The 18,834-nt window shown below is 39.7% G+C and overlaps 3 protein-coding genes across 3 annotated transcripts; 1 reads left to right on the plus strand and 2 right to left on the minus strand.

Moving 5' to 3' along the window:
• The first annotated feature begins 1,517 nt into the window (after window positions 1-1,517).
• Window positions 1,518-2,997, plus strand: LOC143509775 (uncharacterized). The gene is made up of 7 exons (XM_076998624.1): window positions 1,518-1,580; window positions 1,668-1,733; window positions 1,846-1,934; window positions 2,023-2,134; window positions 2,233-2,341; window positions 2,674-2,744; window positions 2,899-2,997. The coding sequence occupies exons 2-7, from the start codon at window positions 1,668-1,670 to the stop codon at window positions 2,995-2,997; spliced, it is 546 nt and encodes a 181-aa protein (XP_076854739.1). The 5' UTR covers window positions 1,518-1,580.
• A 3,223-nt stretch (window positions 2,998-6,220) lies between these two features.
• On the minus strand, window positions 6,221-10,172 carry LOC143524018 (uncharacterized). The gene is made up of 7 exons (XM_077018248.1): window positions 9,895-10,172; window positions 9,569-9,745; window positions 9,393-9,473; window positions 8,969-9,298; window positions 7,356-7,501; window positions 7,152-7,258; window positions 6,221-7,046 (listed from the first exon to the last, which is right to left on the minus strand). Exons 2-7 carry the CDS (start codon window positions 9,675-9,677, stop codon window positions 6,878-6,880), a joined length of 942 nt encoding a protein of 313 aa, XP_076874363.1. The 5' UTR covers window positions 9,678-9,745; window positions 9,895-10,172; the 3' UTR covers window positions 6,221-6,877.
• Window positions 10,173-11,066: 894 nt separating this feature from the next.
• Window positions 11,067-17,749, minus strand: LOC143523838 (transmembrane protein 144-like). The gene is made up of 12 exons (XM_077018237.1): window positions 17,529-17,749; window positions 17,292-17,447; window positions 16,966-17,088; window positions 14,455-14,554; window positions 13,096-13,176; window positions 12,882-12,960; window positions 12,665-12,738; window positions 12,338-12,456; window positions 12,106-12,225; window positions 11,863-11,960; window positions 11,521-11,574; window positions 11,067-11,419 (listed from the first exon to the last, which is right to left on the minus strand). The coding sequence occupies exons 1-12, from the start codon at window positions 17,605-17,607 to the stop codon at window positions 11,336-11,338; spliced, it is 1,167 nt and encodes a 388-aa protein (XP_076874352.1). The 5' UTR covers window positions 17,608-17,749; the 3' UTR covers window positions 11,067-11,335.
• Window positions 17,750-18,834: the final 1,085 nt, after the last annotated feature.

Raw genomic sequence — 18,834 nt, forward strand, 5'->3', positions numbered from 1 at the left:
TGAATCCTGTTTCACCGTCTTGTCTCTACGTATAAAAAACCCCTAGTGTGATTCTCCCTTGTCGGTCATTCCCTGTACGTGAGTCCCTGGTTGCTTCTCTGTTCTGCTTCCTCCCGTTCGTTCTTGTGTCCTCACTTTTAGTCTAGTTCCCTGTATTTTGTATTGGATTTCCTTTGTATGTTTGGTTATACTGTTGTGCCTTGTGCTCCTGTTCCCTGTTGCCCTGATTCCATTGCTACTTATGTGTTTATAGTTGTTGTTGTTATGTTCCTTTCGTTAGCGTCTCCCAGTTGTTTAAGACCTTTTCTTATGTGTAGTATAGCTCCCTTAGTATACTTACCGTGTTGCTTGTTCACCCTCCTATGTTCCCTGTTTTAGTTCTCGTACCCCTTAATATCTTGTAGTTTCTTCGTTCGTATATTTGTCCCCATCATTCGGTTTCCCCCTCAGTAGTTGTACCCTGTTGTAGCCTTTGTCTTTTGCCCCTAGTAATATAGTTATTCCCTGTGCTGTCTTGTCTGTTTCTGTTGTTTCTATTAAATCCTTCTTTATTGCATTTGCGTCACTCCTGCTATCTCCCGCCCCGTGAAACGTTACAGAAGCTCATCAAATGTTCAAAGAATCATTCAAAATGAAGGTGTTATAATTATCTCAGAGTTTGACCAGTTGGTCCGTTTGTTGCCAGTATGGTACTCACCAGGTTTGCTGTGTTTTTACCAGTGTGGTACTCACCAGGTTTGCTCTGTTTGACGTGTGGAACATATAACCTATGTTATGGACATAATAACCTATGAAAATGCAATATGTGTGCACACTGCTTCCTTGGTGTAAGCTCTCTTCATATTGATTCTCCCACAGTCCGTGTTAATGGTTATAAACAATTGTTAAACAAATATTACATTTGCATTGATTAGGTTATCATGTCTAAATCATTTTTGGTTGTTTGCAACATGTTATGCATGTTGTGAAATTTGCATGTTAGTACACTGTTCATTTTAAGTTGGCCTGTTGGCCCTGTATTTGCCTCATTTATCAATAGATAATAGGTAGGGTGATGCTAATGTTTACATATTTATTTTCAGTTTTGAGGCTCTGGAATTCAAAAGACCTTAACCAGGTGGAAGCAGTTGTTGGGCCATACAAATTGTATGATTCATCTTTTAGAACACTGCAAGGGATGGCATGGGTTGCTGATGAAGTAAGATTCAGAAATACATTTGTAATGAGTCCTACTCACTATTTTGTTTCAACTGGCTGGACACTTTTGATGCTGGATTGAACAATTCGGATCGGCCCAGCAGTTGGAACAAAATCCTGATGTAGATTTTGACTTTCTGGACACAATTGTATATGTTTATTAACAACTATTATGTGAATGCAGGTGATCGATGCATATCTGCATCAGCTGATAGAAGAACATAAGGCAAGTCGTGTTTAAGTGTAGTTATTTTGAAAATGTGCTTCTTTCATATTTTTCCCTACACTAATTGCTGCTTGGTGCTTTACAGATGCCTGTATATCAGCTGAATGCAGTGGTTGGGTCTTCCTTGGTCGCTGGGCAGTTTCGATGTCTCAGAAATGTATGTGCACCTACACAATACTGGTCACTGCAACATTTACTACATTTAGAACCATAGCTAATACTTTCTCTTGAAAATTTAATGCAGATGAAGTTTCCAGTTGAGGACACCTGGCTGTTCCCTGCCAATACTGGTGGACATTGGATTCTTGTGGTGTGTGTTCTCAAATTACATAACTCCAATGTTGCTTTGATTTACAGACATTACTCAACTTTTATCATTTTGATGCTGGATTGTACAAAACTTGCATTGTATTTTTTATTAGATTGTCACCATGTCAAGAAAGATAGTCTCCATCATTGATCCAATGGGAAATGAAGGATCATATGAGAGAAAAATTTTGCGGAACTGGAGGTAATACTTCTTATTGAGAAACATAATTCATCTTTGTTACAAAGAAACGCACGCTTCCAGATTATAAAATGTGTCTTGGGCCAAATAGAAATTTTCTCAATACAATTGGACACAAAGATTCCGGTGCTGAATGGCGAACAACAGTATTCAAACACAAAGAACAAGAAGATGGGAGCAGTTGTGGTGTTCTAGTAATGAAGGTATATATTCACTTTTTCAGTTTTTGTTCACAAATATCTTCAGGCCAATGAGTATATGATTTAAGATTTAAACTTTTTGTAAATAATTGATATTGCAGTTCGCTGAAGAATTCCTTTTGACTGGAGTTGTAGAAAATGTGCAGACAACACAAGCAGCTGTTAGCACTGCACGAATGGGGATAGCCTGTTCATTGCTTGCACGTAAAGGTGAGTTTTTTTAGCATTACCATACAACACATTACATTTTGTCCCTCATATATACTCTCGGAATCAATTTCGGTTAGATGATTAGAAGAATATAAAGTGTTATTTACATTTAGCATAAGCCTTTATCCAAAGCGACTTACAATTACAATGGAACACTAAACTGAGTAATTGAGGGTTAAGGGCCTTGCTCAGGGGCCTAACAGTGACAACTTGCTGATGAACAGTGCGTCATCAAAGATGATTATTATTAACAGTGCTTTGTCATCTAACATTATTATTGAAGTAACTAATGTCCTAATATGCCGACGTAATGAAAATAAATATGCTTCTAGGTAACGCAGAGGACTACTGCACAGTTTGCTTTATGCTGGAAGGGGATGCTGAGAAGAGCATGACTGAAATGGTATATATTTATTTATCTGCATATATGCAGTACGGTTACAATACAATCAGTAAGGATTACACATAATGCTTGTAAACATTATAGATGTGTATTTTGATTTAGTTGTTTCATGCAGTGTTTATGGTTTCCAATTGACATGTTTTATTTTTTTTAGGTGCAGTGTGACATGTGCAGCCGTTGGGCACATTTTGAATGTGTCCATTACAGCAATAACACCAACTACCTCTGTAGAAAGTGTACAGATACATGTTAATTCAATAATTTAATTTTTTTTTTTGTAAAGTGTACTTGAGGTGAAAGGCACTTATAAATAAAATACATCAATACAAATATGCTGGAGGTTTTTTCTTATTATAGTAAACTGCACTTAACCCTGTTTCAAAGAAAATTGTTCTTAATGACTTATTTGGAGAAATAAAGGTTATTACTATGGCAGGTAAGACATTGTTGTATCATAAACAACAACCTGGGTGTCTCAGATCTTGAAATGTGCATACGCAGCAGCCACTCAAGGAAAATGGTGCTTGTATTTGAAATTACAAATTAAACTGATTCTGAAAACAGCCAAACTTTATTAGAAAAATCTATAACAAAGCATACGCAACACTGGATTCAGAAAAATCTGACTGAAGATATTTCTGGCATAGCCTATTGCTCATAGTTTTTTCTGCTGTTAAATGAGTCTAACTAGAGTAGATGCTGGTGATGCTCTTATTTAATGACATTTAGGCTGTCGAAATTTCCTACCTATAGTGTTGATGAACTTAATGCTGGTTTATAATGACATTTAGGCTGTCGAAATTTCCTACCTATAGTGTTGATGAACTTAATGCTGGTTAATAATGACATTTAGGCTGTCGAAATTTCCTACCTGTAGTGTTGAACTTAATGCTGGTTTATAATGACACACAGGCTAAAAACGTGTTCATTCAAAGATGTAAACAATCCAATTTGCTTGTATTATTATTAATAATACATTAATACGCAAAATAAAACTTTTATTTTAAAGCTCATCCTACTTTTTAAACGCTGATTTGCGCTACATTACGACGTTTCCATAAGGTAAACAAATAAGAGATACGTCTACAATACTACTTTTTAAACGCTGATTTGCGCTACATTACGACGTTTCCATAAGGTGAACAAACTAAGAAATACGTCTACAAATACGCGATGCCAACGGACACGGTAGGAAAAATCGACAAGGTAGGAAAATTCGACAGACTAGTCTATAAATACTCGCTGCCAGCTGATACGGTAAGAAAATTCGACAAAGTAGGAAAATCCGACAGAACACCGGCTCTGATGCCAAGTCTCAGGGAAAAAGGATGGTTTAATTGAAAAAGTGCGCAAACCAAAACCCGTGAACTGATCCAAATTAAGGATATAATAACAAGCGGTCAACTGGTACAAAGACAAGACAGATATAGGCAAACAAACGACCCTCGGATCGACGCACACAACGCAACAATATGACGGGACAGCTGCTGCTGTAGACAGGGGCGACCAGTAGGGGGCCCGCCGTACTGTAACATTGGGACTACTTGGGTGTTCAAGGACCAATTTTGCAGCAGTTGTGGCAATTGTGTAGGACTAGTTTGAAAAGTTATGATTTAAAATAAAATTATGATTTTAAATACACTATGATTATAATTCTGATTTAAATAAAGTTGTGATTATTGCATAAAGTTTATTTCTAATTATGATTTTAATTAAGTCATATTTCTAATTAAGTTATTATTTTTATTTCGGAGTGTCTATTTGCACCCGGGTACAAGTAGCATTTGCCACACAGCGAGGCTATTTTCACCCCTTAATTAAAAAAAAGAAAGCAAACCCATCTGCGCATGTCTACTAATGAATGCGCGGGAGCGAAAAGGCGCAAATTCAAAGGAACCGATGGGAAACAGAGACAGTAGGAAATGGTAAGCAGAATTTGGTTAATAGTTATGTATAAAGGTCCATCACTCAATTTAACTCTACATTTTAATATATATATTTAAGAAATAATGTGAGAATTATTATCCAACCAACACTGTTGACTGAACACTGATATATTTTTGAGCTAATAGGAGCATTATAGCTAACTTGCAAACATCATCTTATTTTATGTTCACAGACAATGAAAAAATCACTTCTAAAATGAAGTTCAGAGGTAAAGTTAATTCCAGTTTGTGATGAATGTAGCTATATTTTATTTTCTATTCTGTTTATTGTTGATGTATATGTTTGTTTGCCGCTCGAATAACAACGGTCTTTGCACATATACTGTGTATATATGTGTGCAGGGGGGTATTCCAGAAAGCGGGTTTAACAAACTCTAAACATAACCCTGAACTCTGAGTTGTCTTACCCCGATCTGACATACTCAGAGTTTTCGGTTCCAAAACGGCTGATCGGAGTTAAAGTAATCAGGGTTACTCAACTACCCCTGGGGGGTATTCCAGAAAGCGGGTTAAGCGAGAAAACCGGGTATGGCATAGCCATACGTGACAGTCGCATTGCTATCTTACAAAAACAATTTTGTCCAGTCTATTTTTTGAGTTTTGTGTAAAATTATATAATCTTGTCTTTTTGTTCTCTATATTTGTGTTGTTTCAGTACACACAAAGGACATGAATGTGTATAACAAAAGATGTACAGTTGTCCTTTTGAATTAAGGTTTTTGCATGACCGAGTCAATATGCCAGACATATAATGTAATGACTATTTTATATAAGCTAACATTTGTATGCAACCTTGCTTTGCCCCACCCAAGACGGGTGGCTTTGGTGTCCAGCTCCGCAGATGTTAGCATGCTAGCGTAGCTCCTGCTACACAGTCTTACATGAGACAGAAACCAGAAAGTGATGTAACTCAGAGGGGAAACCGGCCTTGCCCTAACAGTGAACTTGGTGATGATGAAACTACTCCTCAGGCACACAGTCACATGTTTTTCATGATTTTATTGCTCATTTCAGAGGCCTGAAAGAAAAATATTTTGGAAGCCATTTGCAAAACCTTCAAGTAGAGGTGTATTCAACTAAGGGTTTTCATAGTCGAATCTGATTCATCAGATTTTCCCTTTAGTCGACTAATAGTCGAATTGGGTTTTTTTTATTTTTATGTAGAGCACCTTAAACAGGATCTCGTTCTCATTCAGGACTTTTTTCCAATTCAAAGTAAAAACCTAAAACACTCAGATAAATGAATAAACATGGTAGGTTGGCTTTATTCAGATTTTATTTACTTACTTATTTATTTTTTAATGAAACGTTAGAGAACATTAACCAAAAATAATCACCTTCAGTGCGCAGTGTGCATATCGAACTGTCAGACAGGCACTGTGCAAAATGTCAAAAATATTTTTAATAAAATATGCCTGCCTGAAAATGTAAAAAAATGCCACACAACAGCAAATAAATTATAAGGAAAGGTTCAAGTAATGGGGTTGAAAAAAAAATGTTTCTAGGCCTACTTGCTGAGACGCACCGCAATGACATGACACGACCGAAACGACAAACGGCTGAACTGTTTTTTTTTTTTTCGCCTTACGCATTTTAAATGGATTGCCATGTTGGTTGTTGTCATGCGAAATGAAAGACGTTGATGACATAACTTGCACTTTACTTTGTTTGATTCATATTTATCTTTTTCAAAATACTTTTGAAGTTTTTTTTGTCATTATAATCTCGGCAGATATTAGCGTGTTCAGCTCCACTCATTTGGATTGTGCAACTGCAGGGTGTGATTTAGTAAGGAAGATTCCTATTGTTAATGCGCACACATACCTTTAAAATATTTATTAACAGAAATTAGGATGATTTTATTTGACAAAAGGCTATATATAAAGAAAACAAAGACATTTAAAGGTAACAACTAATTCTTAGCAGCATCTTTGGGTACCCCCATGCAGTTAGAATGGTACATTGGACTATGACGTTCATAGTCGACTAGGGGGTATAGTCGACTATAGTCGAATCAGCGACTATTGCAGGTCACCCCTACCTTCACGTCTTATGAGTCACTGACAATCACATGGAAACAGAGCACCAAAAGAATTAAATTTAAAAAAAAAGTAAATTACATTTTGGAAAACAGTCAGTATATTTATTCTATGTTGAAAGAATACATAAAATTCTAATCTGAATTATTCAGATGGAAACCTTCTTCTCACATATTGAAACAAAGCGGGCAGAGCACGAATAATCATTCCATGTGTTTAAAGGACCTGCTACAGGTCTCTCGTCTACAGGCTGATAGCCAATCATAACACAGTCCTCTGCTCCCTTATAGTCATTGGGCTCTGAAGTCAGCCAGTACCTTTGAAAACAAGAGAGGGTGTGAACAACCACGTCCAGCCAGGCAGACTGGGAAAAGGTGTCAGTAACTGAATGGTGACGTGATATCAGGTCAGTGGTCTTTTACCCAGTGGTCTGCGCTGTGCCATCCACCCATTTCCAGGTCCCTTCTTTGGCACTGTCAGTCAGACCAATCCAAGCATTCTTACCTCTTCTCAACATTTCAACAAAGTCCTGAAAAGGTGTGCAGAATGGGCAGTTAAGAAATTAACCTCCCCTCCACCACGCAACGCAATCCATGATGTCTGCTTTCTCTCTCTCTCTCTCTCACCTGTTCATCTCTGCTGTTTATGATCACCAGGTCTGCTCCTCTCTGTTTGCAGTCCTGTCTGCTCTCACTCCAGGTCTTCTCTTCAGTGGAGATGCAGTAGATACTCGAACTGAAGTATCTCCATCCAGGCTGATTAATGTTTTTGCCTGTCCATTAGAATATATTCAAATCACCGCACAGTACTTTTGCTTCTGAATAAAAAAAACTAGTAGCCCACAGTGACCTGCATAGTTTTATGTCAGAGCTACATAACTACAGTATGTACAGACTGAACGTGACTACAGTCTGCTTGACATCTAGCAAGTTGCTAGCTTATGTTAGCAAAGAGAAGAAATAACTCTTGATGCAAAGCTGATCAGCAAAGCTTGTAGAAATTCTCCCCACCTATGTCCTGTGGTCTGGCCCCTAGCAGTTTAGCCGCTAGGTATAAAATGGAGCCATCCCGATTGATGAACTACTCCAGGTCTGATTTAGGAAACGTGTTGTATTGTTGAGCGGTGATTTGAGTGGTGGTTTGAGTGGTGATTTGAGCAGTGGTTTAAGAGGTACTTTGAGCGCAACTGATGAATTAGCTTCAGTTATGTGAAAATAAGCAACAATGCACTTGTGCCTCATTTACATATCTGCTAAGGACGTGCCATGAACTGCCCGCATATGCATATTATTTTTATTAAGGAGCAGCCTCCCCTGGGGAGAGTCCACCAAACTGGCCAGCCTATGACAGCTTCCCTTGGAGGACAGGGGGAGACAAAAACGGAACAAACACAGAGACAGACACCGTAACAGGAACGAAGACAAGCATGGTCATGGGGATGGGTAAAGGAACAAAGGGAAACAAGGCACAACCACAGGGACAGGCGCGCACACACAGGAACAGAGGCAGGCACGAACACAAAATTTCCCGGACGCCATGTTGGAGCCCCATCGTGGGTGTGGCCTGGCAGGTGCCACAGCCCACTAAGTTCTGTGGGAGCGGCTGGCAGCTTAGGTCTCTCCCAGAGGACGCGGCCCGGACCCCGGAGCAGCAGGAGAGTGCGCACTGCCCGTCAGGTCCCTGGGGGAAGTGGGTAATGCCCTAGTTGTCTTAAGGGCACACACCGGTCTCAGGGTCTTGCGAGGGGCACACACCAGCTGCTGGAGTGTTCGCGCCCTTCTCAAGCGCTCGCTGGGAACACGCACAGGCTTGTGGGAAAAACTCTGGCGGACGCTTCTTTAGCTTCTGGACTGCTGGTCGGCACATGCTGATGCCACACGTTCCGCACTCAGGTTGTTCAGGTTTGCCATTATTTTTGCTGATTTATTGCATTTGGCTCCAAAGGGCTGAATGGAACCAGCTGACACTGAAGGGGAAACGCATTTACTCCAAAGACGTATTTGTGAACAGTTAGAAGGTAAAACTGTAAAATCACGTTTGGCAAAAAAAATATATTAATGCTCCCATGTGAGGTCTTTGAGGTTTTTTTCTCTGATCCTCCATTGTGTAATACACAAAATAATATCCACAAACCTTTAGAACAAACGTTATAGAGGGCAGCATACATTTCTGGTACTTACAAAGAACCTCACACTTGTTTTTTTTTTACCACAAATCCTCTATTAACTACTAAACTTACGGAGCTCAGAAAGCTTCTTTTGGAGTTCATCTTTTTCCTTTGCTTGATTGCTGTATTTGGTCTGTATCTGGTCTCTCTCTACAGTCAAGATGCCGTTTCCAGCCTGTAACTGGTCTCTCTCCTTAGCCAAGTTGTTGTAGTTGATCTGTAATTGGTATCTCTCCTTAGCCAAGTTGTTGTAGATGATCTGTAACTGGTCTCTTTCCTTAGCCAAGTTGTTGTAGTTGATCTGTAATTGGTCTCTCTTTGCAGTCAGGATGTTGTAATTGGTCTCTATAGTCTGATTCTTGCAGTTCATAAGTAACAAATATGTGTCATCCTGAAAATAAACTAGAAAGAATGTAACGATGCACATAAACAACCAGAAACATACCACTTACAAATATAATAGTAAAAATGAACTCAAGAATGAAACATAACCTACAGTATAACCTAAGGACAATGTTGAGAGTTGCTTGAAGAATACACATCAGGCCAACGCACACCACAGCCAGCCTCAACACTCCTACAAGACTCAGAACACACCAGCATATTTTAAATGTCTGTTAATCCCAGTAAGTGACCCCCCTCTTCCCCACCCATGCCAGACTGTGTTCTTACCTCTGTATTGACCCACTCTGGTATGAGGTCGCGAAGTCTTGTGGCCCTTCTCTATATTCTGGTAATAAACGTGTTCATTTTGAACGTCCATATCGAGAGTCGCGGCCATGTCGAGCTCTGCGTGAGGCTACGGTTAGCGTGTAAACTCTGCGTCCAAGGCGGTCACTCATGCCATGTCTTACATGAGGAGGAAACCAGGAAGTGCAGTGATGCAACTCAAAGGGGGAAATAGGCCATTCCCCACCAGTGAACTCGATGACAACAGCTCATTTTGGTCATCAAAATAACGTCAAGTTAATTTAGCAACTACAGATAAATGTACTTACAGTCATGGCTGTTGAATACAGTGCAGAGAAGAGATTTTTTCCCCCAGAAACACCAGGCAAGCTGCCAGTGGTGGCCACTGTAATGGGAAAAACCACTCCTCCGCTAGACCGAAGAAAACTCTTCACTGGAAAGGACAGACCTCGTGTTTTACATGTGACTTCAGCTACCTACCCATTGCCACACGTGCTTATCACAGATTTTGGTCAGTGTTGAAATACAGAAACAGTTTCCCCCAAATACAAAGATCTTCTTTCTTAAACCAAGATGTTAACCAAGAGTGACTGACTCCAAAACAGGAACAGTATTATAAGTAGTGTGTCCTCATACCAAAGTTTATCTCAGTAAAATGATTCTCAACAATATTTACTAAAGGCTGCTTTTTTGTCTTAAATGAGGAGGCAATTCTTTTGGAAGCCAGTGATTGTACGGTTACATTAAATGTACCTGCACATTATTAACAGAACTTTGTTTAATGATGGTACTACTGTGTTTGCATAGTGCACTGTGTAAACACCTCTTAAAAGTAACCACAATAAAGCTTTTTCCTTTAGATATTGTTTTTATAATTCCCTGATGAAAATTTTAAATCAGAAATCTCACAATGTATTTCAGATTCTTCATTACCAGGATAAAAAATAAATTTGCACACATTGTCTGATGTACAATATCTACATACCACCAAACGTTTTTTGCTCATTCCTTACGCAACTTAACCTATTACATCATTAATTCATTAATTAAACATTTACACCCTTCATCTTTAAGGTAATAACATTTCAATAATTTTTCAACACCTAAATGCAGTTCTTTACAGTAGTGCTGTAGGAAAACCATGTCATGACAAGATCAATCTTGCAGTGGAAAAAAATATATAAATTGATATATATATACAGGGTACCCGCGGGTCCTTAAAAAGTCTTAAAATGTCTTAAATTTAGTTTTCCATATTCAAGGCCTAAAAATGTCTTAAAATGTCTGGAATTTTATGAGGGGAGGCATTAAATTATTATAAGTGTGTGTTGTTCAGTTGTTCTGGCGCGATGTGAACTTTGCCGAATCTAGCGCTAATGCAGAAAATAACCGCTCCAGGGTCCTAGTGATAGATTCCTAACGTTGGAGTATACGGCCTCAACAACGTCAACAATTTTCGTTCGCCACACCCCCCCCCCCCCACCCCCCACCCCCGGTCAACAATTCTCGTTCGATTTAAAAATGTGCAGATACCCTGCTGTTTTTCATTCAGTTTCTACAAATTAAGAAATCCTAAAAAGGTCTTGTTGTTGTGTAATCACTGGTGAGAATATTTGAAAACAACTTATGACTGACAACTTATTCAGTTATGTAAACATTGCTTAATGGTTTAAAAGACGATTCTGACAGCAGTCCCTTCCCTTTGTCTTGCTTTGGAATTTGTCGTCCTCTTGTGGCGATGTGGTGTAATTACACCTTTGAGAACGCGGTGAGTAATGCCCCTGTCAGCACCAGGCAAAAGGCCAGAACAAGAACCACGTAATTCCGCAGTCCCTAAATAGGAAAGGAAGTAAGTCACATTCCATAGTCAAAAAACATTAAAACCAACACACACACACACACACACACACACACACACACACACACACACTTACCTTCACTTCCTTAAAAACTACAACACCCCAAATAGCAGCGATAAGACCAGGAACCTGTCAAATAAAACAAAACATGTGTACAGACACAAAGTTCACATAAAGAGTCATGTGTTAAATTTTCCTTCTGAAATAGCAAGAGGAAAATAGCCACTAAAAGTGCAGAAAGTGCACTACAACCAGAGGCAGAGGCAGGTTTGCAAACCGGGCTATATATAAAAAAAATAGGAGTCTATGGAATGTCACTGCATTGCAAGTCTGTATTTCACTGTATTGTATATTACATAAGTCTAAAGATTAAGGTGAGTACCGATATCGCAAAACGCTGAATGACCTTTCACTCACCGTGGTGATGATGGGAAAGCTGACCACCGCACTGAGGTAGTGATTGGCCAGGAACCAACAACATGTGGCCACGCCGGACATCACCCCGGAAACAAAACCTACACATGACAGAAGTTATAAATCAGCATCAACATCTGAGAACTATACATGAAGTCTGAAATCCAATAATCCAATATATAATAATTTATATTAGATAATTTGCTTCATAAGTCTAATACAAAAGTAAATCTATAAATGTAGTACCTGGAAGCACAGCCTTAGAGAACACTTGTGGTTTGTTCTTTTTGAAGGTGCAATAGATGACAAAATACACAGTACTGGTGAGGAAAATCCCACTGAACTGAGCAAAAACATAATCCAGATCTGTACGCACACACACACACACACACACTAAAGTCATAGTCACATTAATTTATAAAAAGTCAAAAGTCTTTATTTAGAAGCTACAAATCATTTAGATTTTATTTGGTCTTACCAAACTGACTCGCCCCGCTGAATCGGCTGTCGTTATTGGCTGCGCGATGTTTGATGTACAACACAGGGATGAAGGAGGAGCCATAAAGAAGTCCTGCTACGACCGCAAGCAGCGACCCACTGCACAACGAGTGGTAAAGTTACGAGACACAGAGCACTTTAATCAGATCAGTGTTCATCAATGTGAAATCTCAGAAAATGTGAGAACAGAGACTGAAAAAACATGCCTATTAAACAATCAAAATTAAGTTATGAATAAATCCTGTTTTTAAAGACAAAATGTTTTGACATTACTTTGTTTACTGTTCATGGTGGAGTTTATACATACACAACACGTTTGCCACATGGAGACAGCATATCCACCCAGGATTTGTCTGATGGCTCATGTAAAGTGTTTATACTCTGAAACAAATGTGACAGAAACGTCATAACAGCACAGCTCACCAAAATCTGTAAAAACATCCTGACAACTTTTTGCAGGCCCGCGAACCACCAACAGGTGAATGTGTACATAGGAGCGTAACACAGTGAACAGGGACACATACGTTGTCTATGAGTAGAGGAGTTTCTTCAGACGTGGTTGGTCTCTGAACGTCACTCTTCACAAAGAAAAATACAATACCACTGTATGGACACAGTCACGGTACAGTCAGTACATCAAAAGTGTGTGTGTGTGTGTGTGTGTGTGTGTGTGTGTGTGTGTGTGTGTGTGTGTGTGTGTGTGTGTGTGTGCACGTGTGCGTGTGTGTGTATGTAGACCTGAGTAAACACAGACTGGCTCCGCAGTAGTTGAGTGTTGGATGGGTAACAGTTTCAACTTCGATACCAAACCAGCCAAATCTGAGAACAGAAACAAGTTTGAGTGTTTGAGTGTTTGCATTGTATAGTGTGCTCAATTTGTTTGTGGTTTATATATCTCCAAATAAACGTGCTGAACAACAGTAAATTGTAAGGGATGCAAAACACGAGTTTTATTTTGAAACATTAATGAATCTTTTATTTTGAACCTGCTCGTGAGCACCTTGTCAGCTTATTGGCTCTTGTCAGGGGCGGGGCAAGAGAAGAAGAGATAGGCTCAATCGAAAATGGCGTACTTAAGCAGTACGCTACGCACTAGATTTCAATGCAGTACGTTTTGCTCAAAGCAGTACGTTCTTTCAGTAGGTGACTGGGCAGTATGCACACAACCTCGGACATACTACGTCCACCATTTTACCTGTCATATGACATATGATGTCACACGATCATAGTTAAATGCTCCATTAGAATGGGACAGTGTGCTACAATCGCATACTTCAAAATGGCTCCACCTACACTGCAGTGAGGTTCCGTGCTGAGGAAGGGAACAAGTACTTCGTACCGTCCCGCGGTTGGTGATGTGGGGGAGGTGGAAGAGAGGTACAGTGGGGCCATCTTCAGCGAGCACCGCTACAGATCGGTAACTGAACTTCGTCACACAGTGTCACACAAAATTCAGAGACTCTGCTATTTTCCTTAATGGGATTGATGAGTGAATATTGTGTATAATCAAGTCACTGGTCACTGGTATTTCTTTTAAGACTGTGACATTGCGGTTTGAATTTCTCTGCCTCACGACAGATGGGTTGTGTGTGACAACACTGTGTTCCTATATGCAAAGCCTTGTTGTGTTGTCTTTACCTTTCTGTTTTTAATAATAATAATCCATTTTATTTATAGTGCACTTTACATTTCAAGGAAACCTCAAAGTGCTAAAAGTGTTTTTGTTATCATTATAATTATTTTTCATTTGGAATCAACTGTACAATTAAGCTATTGAACCAGAGAGGGGAAGTTGTAACAACTAAGAGAAAGCAAATAATATTAACGCTTTACCAACAAGTTATTTATTTTGTTTGCCCTTTAACTGTCTATTTGAGTTGTGTACCTTCCTAGGATTAGGGGCGCCTCTCCTGTCTTGCTAGATCTGGGAAGGGCAGGACTAAAAAGGCTAAAAGCATCGGAGGTGAGGACCCAGATCCTGCTACTTCCTTGATATTACCTTCTTATCCTCTACTAGGTTGAAGCAAAATACTCCCACCCACAAAATGGTAAAAATATAATGTGTGCTAATGTTCCTTTGTTGGTTTGTAATCTTACCTTGAGCTGGCCCAACCCATAAAAAGATTAAAAGATGCCCAGATCAACACGCCAAGTCCAAGACCGATTGTCTTCACAATCGGAACCACTGTGATGTTACCTGCAGAGTAAAAAAAAAAGTGAGATGGGAAGTTTCAGCTGAAAAGTGATTCTGCTCTTGTCACTCATTCACAGGGTTGTAGCAGCCTGTGAACGTCAAGGCTGCTTCCACTCAATTGGCACAGCAACGTCAGCACAGATTCGGGGTATTGAGAATCACTGTCTAGCTGCCAGTACATTTCTGGATGTTGGGTTTAAACATCTTGGTTTTTGAGACAAAGACAATGTGGAAGTAATGAAAAAACGTCTCCTCTCTGAAATGCAGGAGGTCTGTCAGACAGGACAGGCAGCTCCCACTCTAGTCCCAATCTCAGCCGATACTGTTAGCTCTACCTCATGGCCTTCTAACTCATGGCCTTCTACCTCATGGCCTTCTACCTCATGGCCTTCTACCTCATGGCCTTCTAACTCATGGCCTTCTAACTCATGGCCTTCTACCTCATGGGCCTTCTACCTCATGGCCTTCTACCTCATGGCCTTCTAAGTCATGGGCCTTGTAACCAGTGATGGCTTAGTTACCTTGAAAAAGTAATCCAATTACTGATTACTGATTACTCCTTTTAAACGTAACTTAGTTACGTTACTGATTACTTGATTTTAAAAGTAACTACGTTAGATTACAAGTTACTTTAGTAGTTACATTCAGCAGCAAAATTAATTTTTTCAATACTCACTTTTTTGGAAGTGCTTTTTTAACAGTAACAATGTATTGAAGCAGGTTTGGTAACTGAGGCAGAAACTGCTTAATCCAAAAATCCTGAGGAGGGAAACTTTATTGATAACACAACCCTGGCGCGTGCAGGCACCCCCCCCCCCCCCCCCCCCCCCCAACATTAAAATTCTTCAAGTAAATGTTCCTTCCCCTGTTTTTGAGGGGTGTTTTTTTACACTACCACATATCGTTACAGGAGGACACTGCAAAGAATGACTTGTAAAATGTGCTCGCGCTCTCACAGGGTCACGCGCAGTGTGCGGAGTCAAGCGCTACGGTCAGACGCAAAAGTAGAACTGAGCCAAGAAGAAAGCAAACATATATATTTTTACTAGGGAAAATAAAAATAGTAACGCACAGTTACGTGGATAAGTAACTTTAATCTGATTACTGGACTGGAAATAGTTATATTACTCGTTACCGAAAAAAGTGGTAAGATTAGAGCAGCGTTTTTCAAAGTGTGGGGCGCGCCCCACTAGTGGGGTGCATGGGTATTGCAGGTGGGGCGCAAGCAATTGGAAGAAATGAACCTTTCTGTCGTTTTAATGCCTGTTCGTTTTGCATAAGCCCCGGATGTTTAAAATGTCTGCGGAACAGTGTGAACCAGGGCTAGATTCGGCCCTTGTAACTCATGGGCCTTCTAACTCATAACACCCTATCTCAGGATCTTCTACACCATGGCCCTCTGACTCATGGTCCTCTAACTCAGGGCCTTCTACCTCATGGCCTTCTACCTCAGGGCTAAACTAGAGTCCTGCCCCCTCAAGTTCAGTTGTGTCAAAAGGAGGGATATGGACTGATTTTGACATGCAGATTTTGTCAGGCCAACATCACTGGCCTGCTGTCAGTGATGTGCTCATTGAAGTACGTCGGTACTCAGAAGAAAAAGTGACTACCAGAGATAGGGATGCACTGGTTTGGCGGCAAGAACATGAAACAATCGTCCCAGCCCTGAGCAAATTAGCAGATCCCTGGGAATTACTGTCACTCCTGTGCCCGGCAGAGAGAGTATTTTCAAAGGCAGAAGAGGTTCTGAGCAAAAAATAGAACATACTAAAGGGGACAACAGTAAATGTGCTATTGTTCCCTATCAAAACCTTATAAATGAGGGAAAGTGTCTATGTTGGATGATTTTGTTGAAGTGTTATTTATATATTCAGTGTTTTCATGTTAATTTTACATAAATTAAGATGCCAGTTCATTTTTATAGTAGTTCTTAATAATTAAACACTTTATTTTAATGATTTTATTATTTAACTTATTTTTGTATGTGAATGAAAGACCAATATTCAAATATGTTGTTTGATTTTGTCCTGTTTAGTTTTTATGTTGTATTAGCTCAGCAATTTTGTAAATGAGGCCTCTACTTCAAAATATTTTAAAGTTTGTTTAAAATAAACAAATAAATAAGTTACTCTGATGTCTTGTATTCTTTATGAGATAGGCTACTGATTTGAAATACACTATTTTTTTAGATTTACCAGACATTAGGTGTATTTGCACAAAGTACCGGTAGCAGATCGGAATCTCTGATACCAGCCTCGATTTTTACTCAGTAGGCTATCGTATCGGAAAGGAAATCTGGGGAATTGAGCATCACTACTGCAAACGCGCACAGTGTTTTGTTTCAACGCCATCACGAAGTCGCATCCCTCCTTGTCAACGCTTCGGTAATTGAAGACAGTAAATGAGCGAGGTACCTGTAGCCCAGATGGCGCCACCTAGCATTGCCAGGGACCAGAAAGTTGGTGATCTCAAGATTATGTTTGCTACAAGGGACACGGTCCACACAGCTGCACACAGAACCCACTGGAAAAACATTCCTGCAACAAAGCAATACAGAGAAATATACGTACACACATGTCTGCGCGTTAGGACAAATAACTCCACATATTAGAAGTTACAAATACACAAATACATTTTCACGTCGTCGTTTACGCACGTCAAAGGGAGACACGACACCCAGCGAGGACAACAAAACAAGAAAGACACAAATCAGGCGGTTAATCCAGGTTGTTTGACTCACCATCACCAGTGTCGATCTTCTTCACAGGGACAAAGTTGCTCCCGTAGAAAATCACAGCGATTGCGCACGACACGAAGCCAAAGGTCAGGTCGGTAGTGTTCGTGCTATTAGAAGAATTGCGGAGATAGTGGGAAATATCTACCAGCGACTCCATCTCTGTCAGTTAATCACAGAACATGTCAATAGATAGTATTAATTTGTATGTGTAAGTTCCCCGTGTGCTGCTAGTTAACGTACCTGTATCCAGGTGCGCAGCGCCACTAACAGAAAGTGCGCAAAGTAAAGCAATAATGAGAACTGCAGTTCGAGGATCCATTTCATACAAACGCAACGCGATCCTATAAGTGAACAGAAATCATGCCTATAAATTATAGCGCAAAGAAACGCTCCAACTGTTTTAAACGGAACAAAGCGTTTATGTCCTGTGTAGATTTCAGTTGACTGCTATGTCACCTAACTTTTAAAGTGGCTGTGGGTGGGAGCTCCGTGAAAGAATAACAGTTGCAAAAAAGCGTTTGACGCTTCCGTCAAAATAAAAGACAGCACGGGGACACTGTACATTTTCAGATCAAAATGAGAAACAAAATGTGCTTTATCCAAACACCTTTATTTGCTCTGGTGTTCTTAAATTGCAATACGGTGCGGTGCATTAGAGTTTTTGGTGAATGTACAATTTCTGAATATTTTCCCATTGTATAGGCCTACTTTGATTTTACATTGTAAACTGACTTTTAATTTAAAAGTACTGTATTCATAGTGTGACCAGGTGTGATTATGCTCAGGCAATACGCATATGGATGAGTGACCGCGGCATCGGCTGACATATTTTAACCATAACATTTGGAATAAATGAACTGTGTGAATTTGGGAAAAGTAAAATACGTAAATGATCACAAAACATGCTGGTTGGAGCCATTTGTATGCATTTCTTTATTATAGGATTTTATTAGGCTACTTATACAATTTAAAACTTTAAGAGTAGTCCCCAAGGAGAATGCAACAAAGAAGTCTCCAGTGAGACATTGCCTGTCTGTTGTTAGACTTGCACCCTTTTTCTGACTACATTAACAAATAAACTGTTTCATATTGTACAACTGTACAAAGACATGAAACATATAGACAGACAAACGACCCTCAGATGTTGGGTTCTCTATGGACCACCTGAGGGACGAACACAACGAAAACAGGACAACATGGAATACTGCTGCTGCTGACGGGGGCGGCCGGCAGGGGGCCTCCGTAGCGTGACGCAACAATGAGCGTATTGCCTCGCGCATTTAGAGAAGTTAAATGAAAGAGAAATCCGTTATTTTTCTACAGTTATTTACTGGAGATTTCAAGGTAGCATTAACAACTGGACTTTAGGACTGTCAACAAACCTAAAAAAGGGTTGTTTAACTAAAAATGGTTATATGTTGTTGTAACAGATTAATAGATATAATCAAATTATCTTTTATTGTTGTAAGATTTGTTAGGTTTTAACGTTAGCAAAAAGGCTAACTTAGCTAGCATGGCAGTAAGATCACCTGTCCAGCTTTGTTGT

This window comes from Brachyhypopomus gauderio, chromosome 1, assembly GCF_052324685.1.
Source record: "Brachyhypopomus gauderio isolate BG-103 chromosome 1, BGAUD_0.2, whole genome shotgun sequence".
NCBI lineage: Eukaryota > Metazoa > Chordata > Actinopteri > Gymnotiformes > Hypopomidae > Brachyhypopomus > Brachyhypopomus gauderio.

What these genes read in the sequence shown, in the direction of transcription:
- LOC143509775 (XM_076998624.1), top strand. Translation starts at nt 1,668, where the DNA reads ATGAAGTTTCCAGTTGAGGACACCTGGCTGTTCCCTGCCAATACTGGT. An exon ending in GTGGTGTTCTAGTAATGAAG is followed by an intron (nt 2,135 to 2,232) that starts GTATATATTCAC and finishes TTGATATTGCAG; the next exon opens with TTCGCTGAAGAATTCCTTTT. An exon ending in AGAAGAGCATGACTGAAATG is followed by an intron (nt 2,745 to 2,898) that starts GTATATATTTAT and finishes TATTTTTTTTAG; the next exon opens with GTGCAGTGTGACATGTGCAG.
- LOC143524018 (XM_077018248.1), bottom strand. Translation starts at nt 9,677, where the DNA reads ATGGCCGCGACTCTCGATATGGACGTTCAAAATGAACACGTTTATTAC. An exon ending in CAGAGTGGGTCAATACAGAG is followed by an intron (nt 9,474 to 9,568) that starts GTAAGAACACAG and finishes TGAGTCTTGTAG; the next exon opens with GAGTGTTGAGGCTGGCTGTG. An exon ending in TAAACAGCAGAGATGAACAG is followed by an intron (nt 7,259 to 7,355) that starts GTGAGAGAGAGA and finishes ACACCTTTTCAG; the next exon opens with GACTTTGTTGAAATGTTGAG.
- LOC143523838 (XM_077018237.1), bottom strand. Translation starts at nt 17,607, where the DNA reads ATGGATCCTCGAACTGCAGTTCTCATTATTGCTTTACTTTGCGCACTT. An exon ending in ATGGGTTGGGCCAGCTCAAG is followed by an intron (nt 13,177 to 14,454) that starts GTAAGATTACAA and finishes TTCTGTTCTCAG; the next exon opens with ATTTGGCTGGTTTGGTATCG. An exon ending in CAGCGGGGCGAGTCAGTTTG is followed by an intron (nt 12,226 to 12,337) that starts GTAAGACCAAAT and finishes GTGTGCGTACAG; the next exon opens with ATCTGGATTATGTTTTTGCT.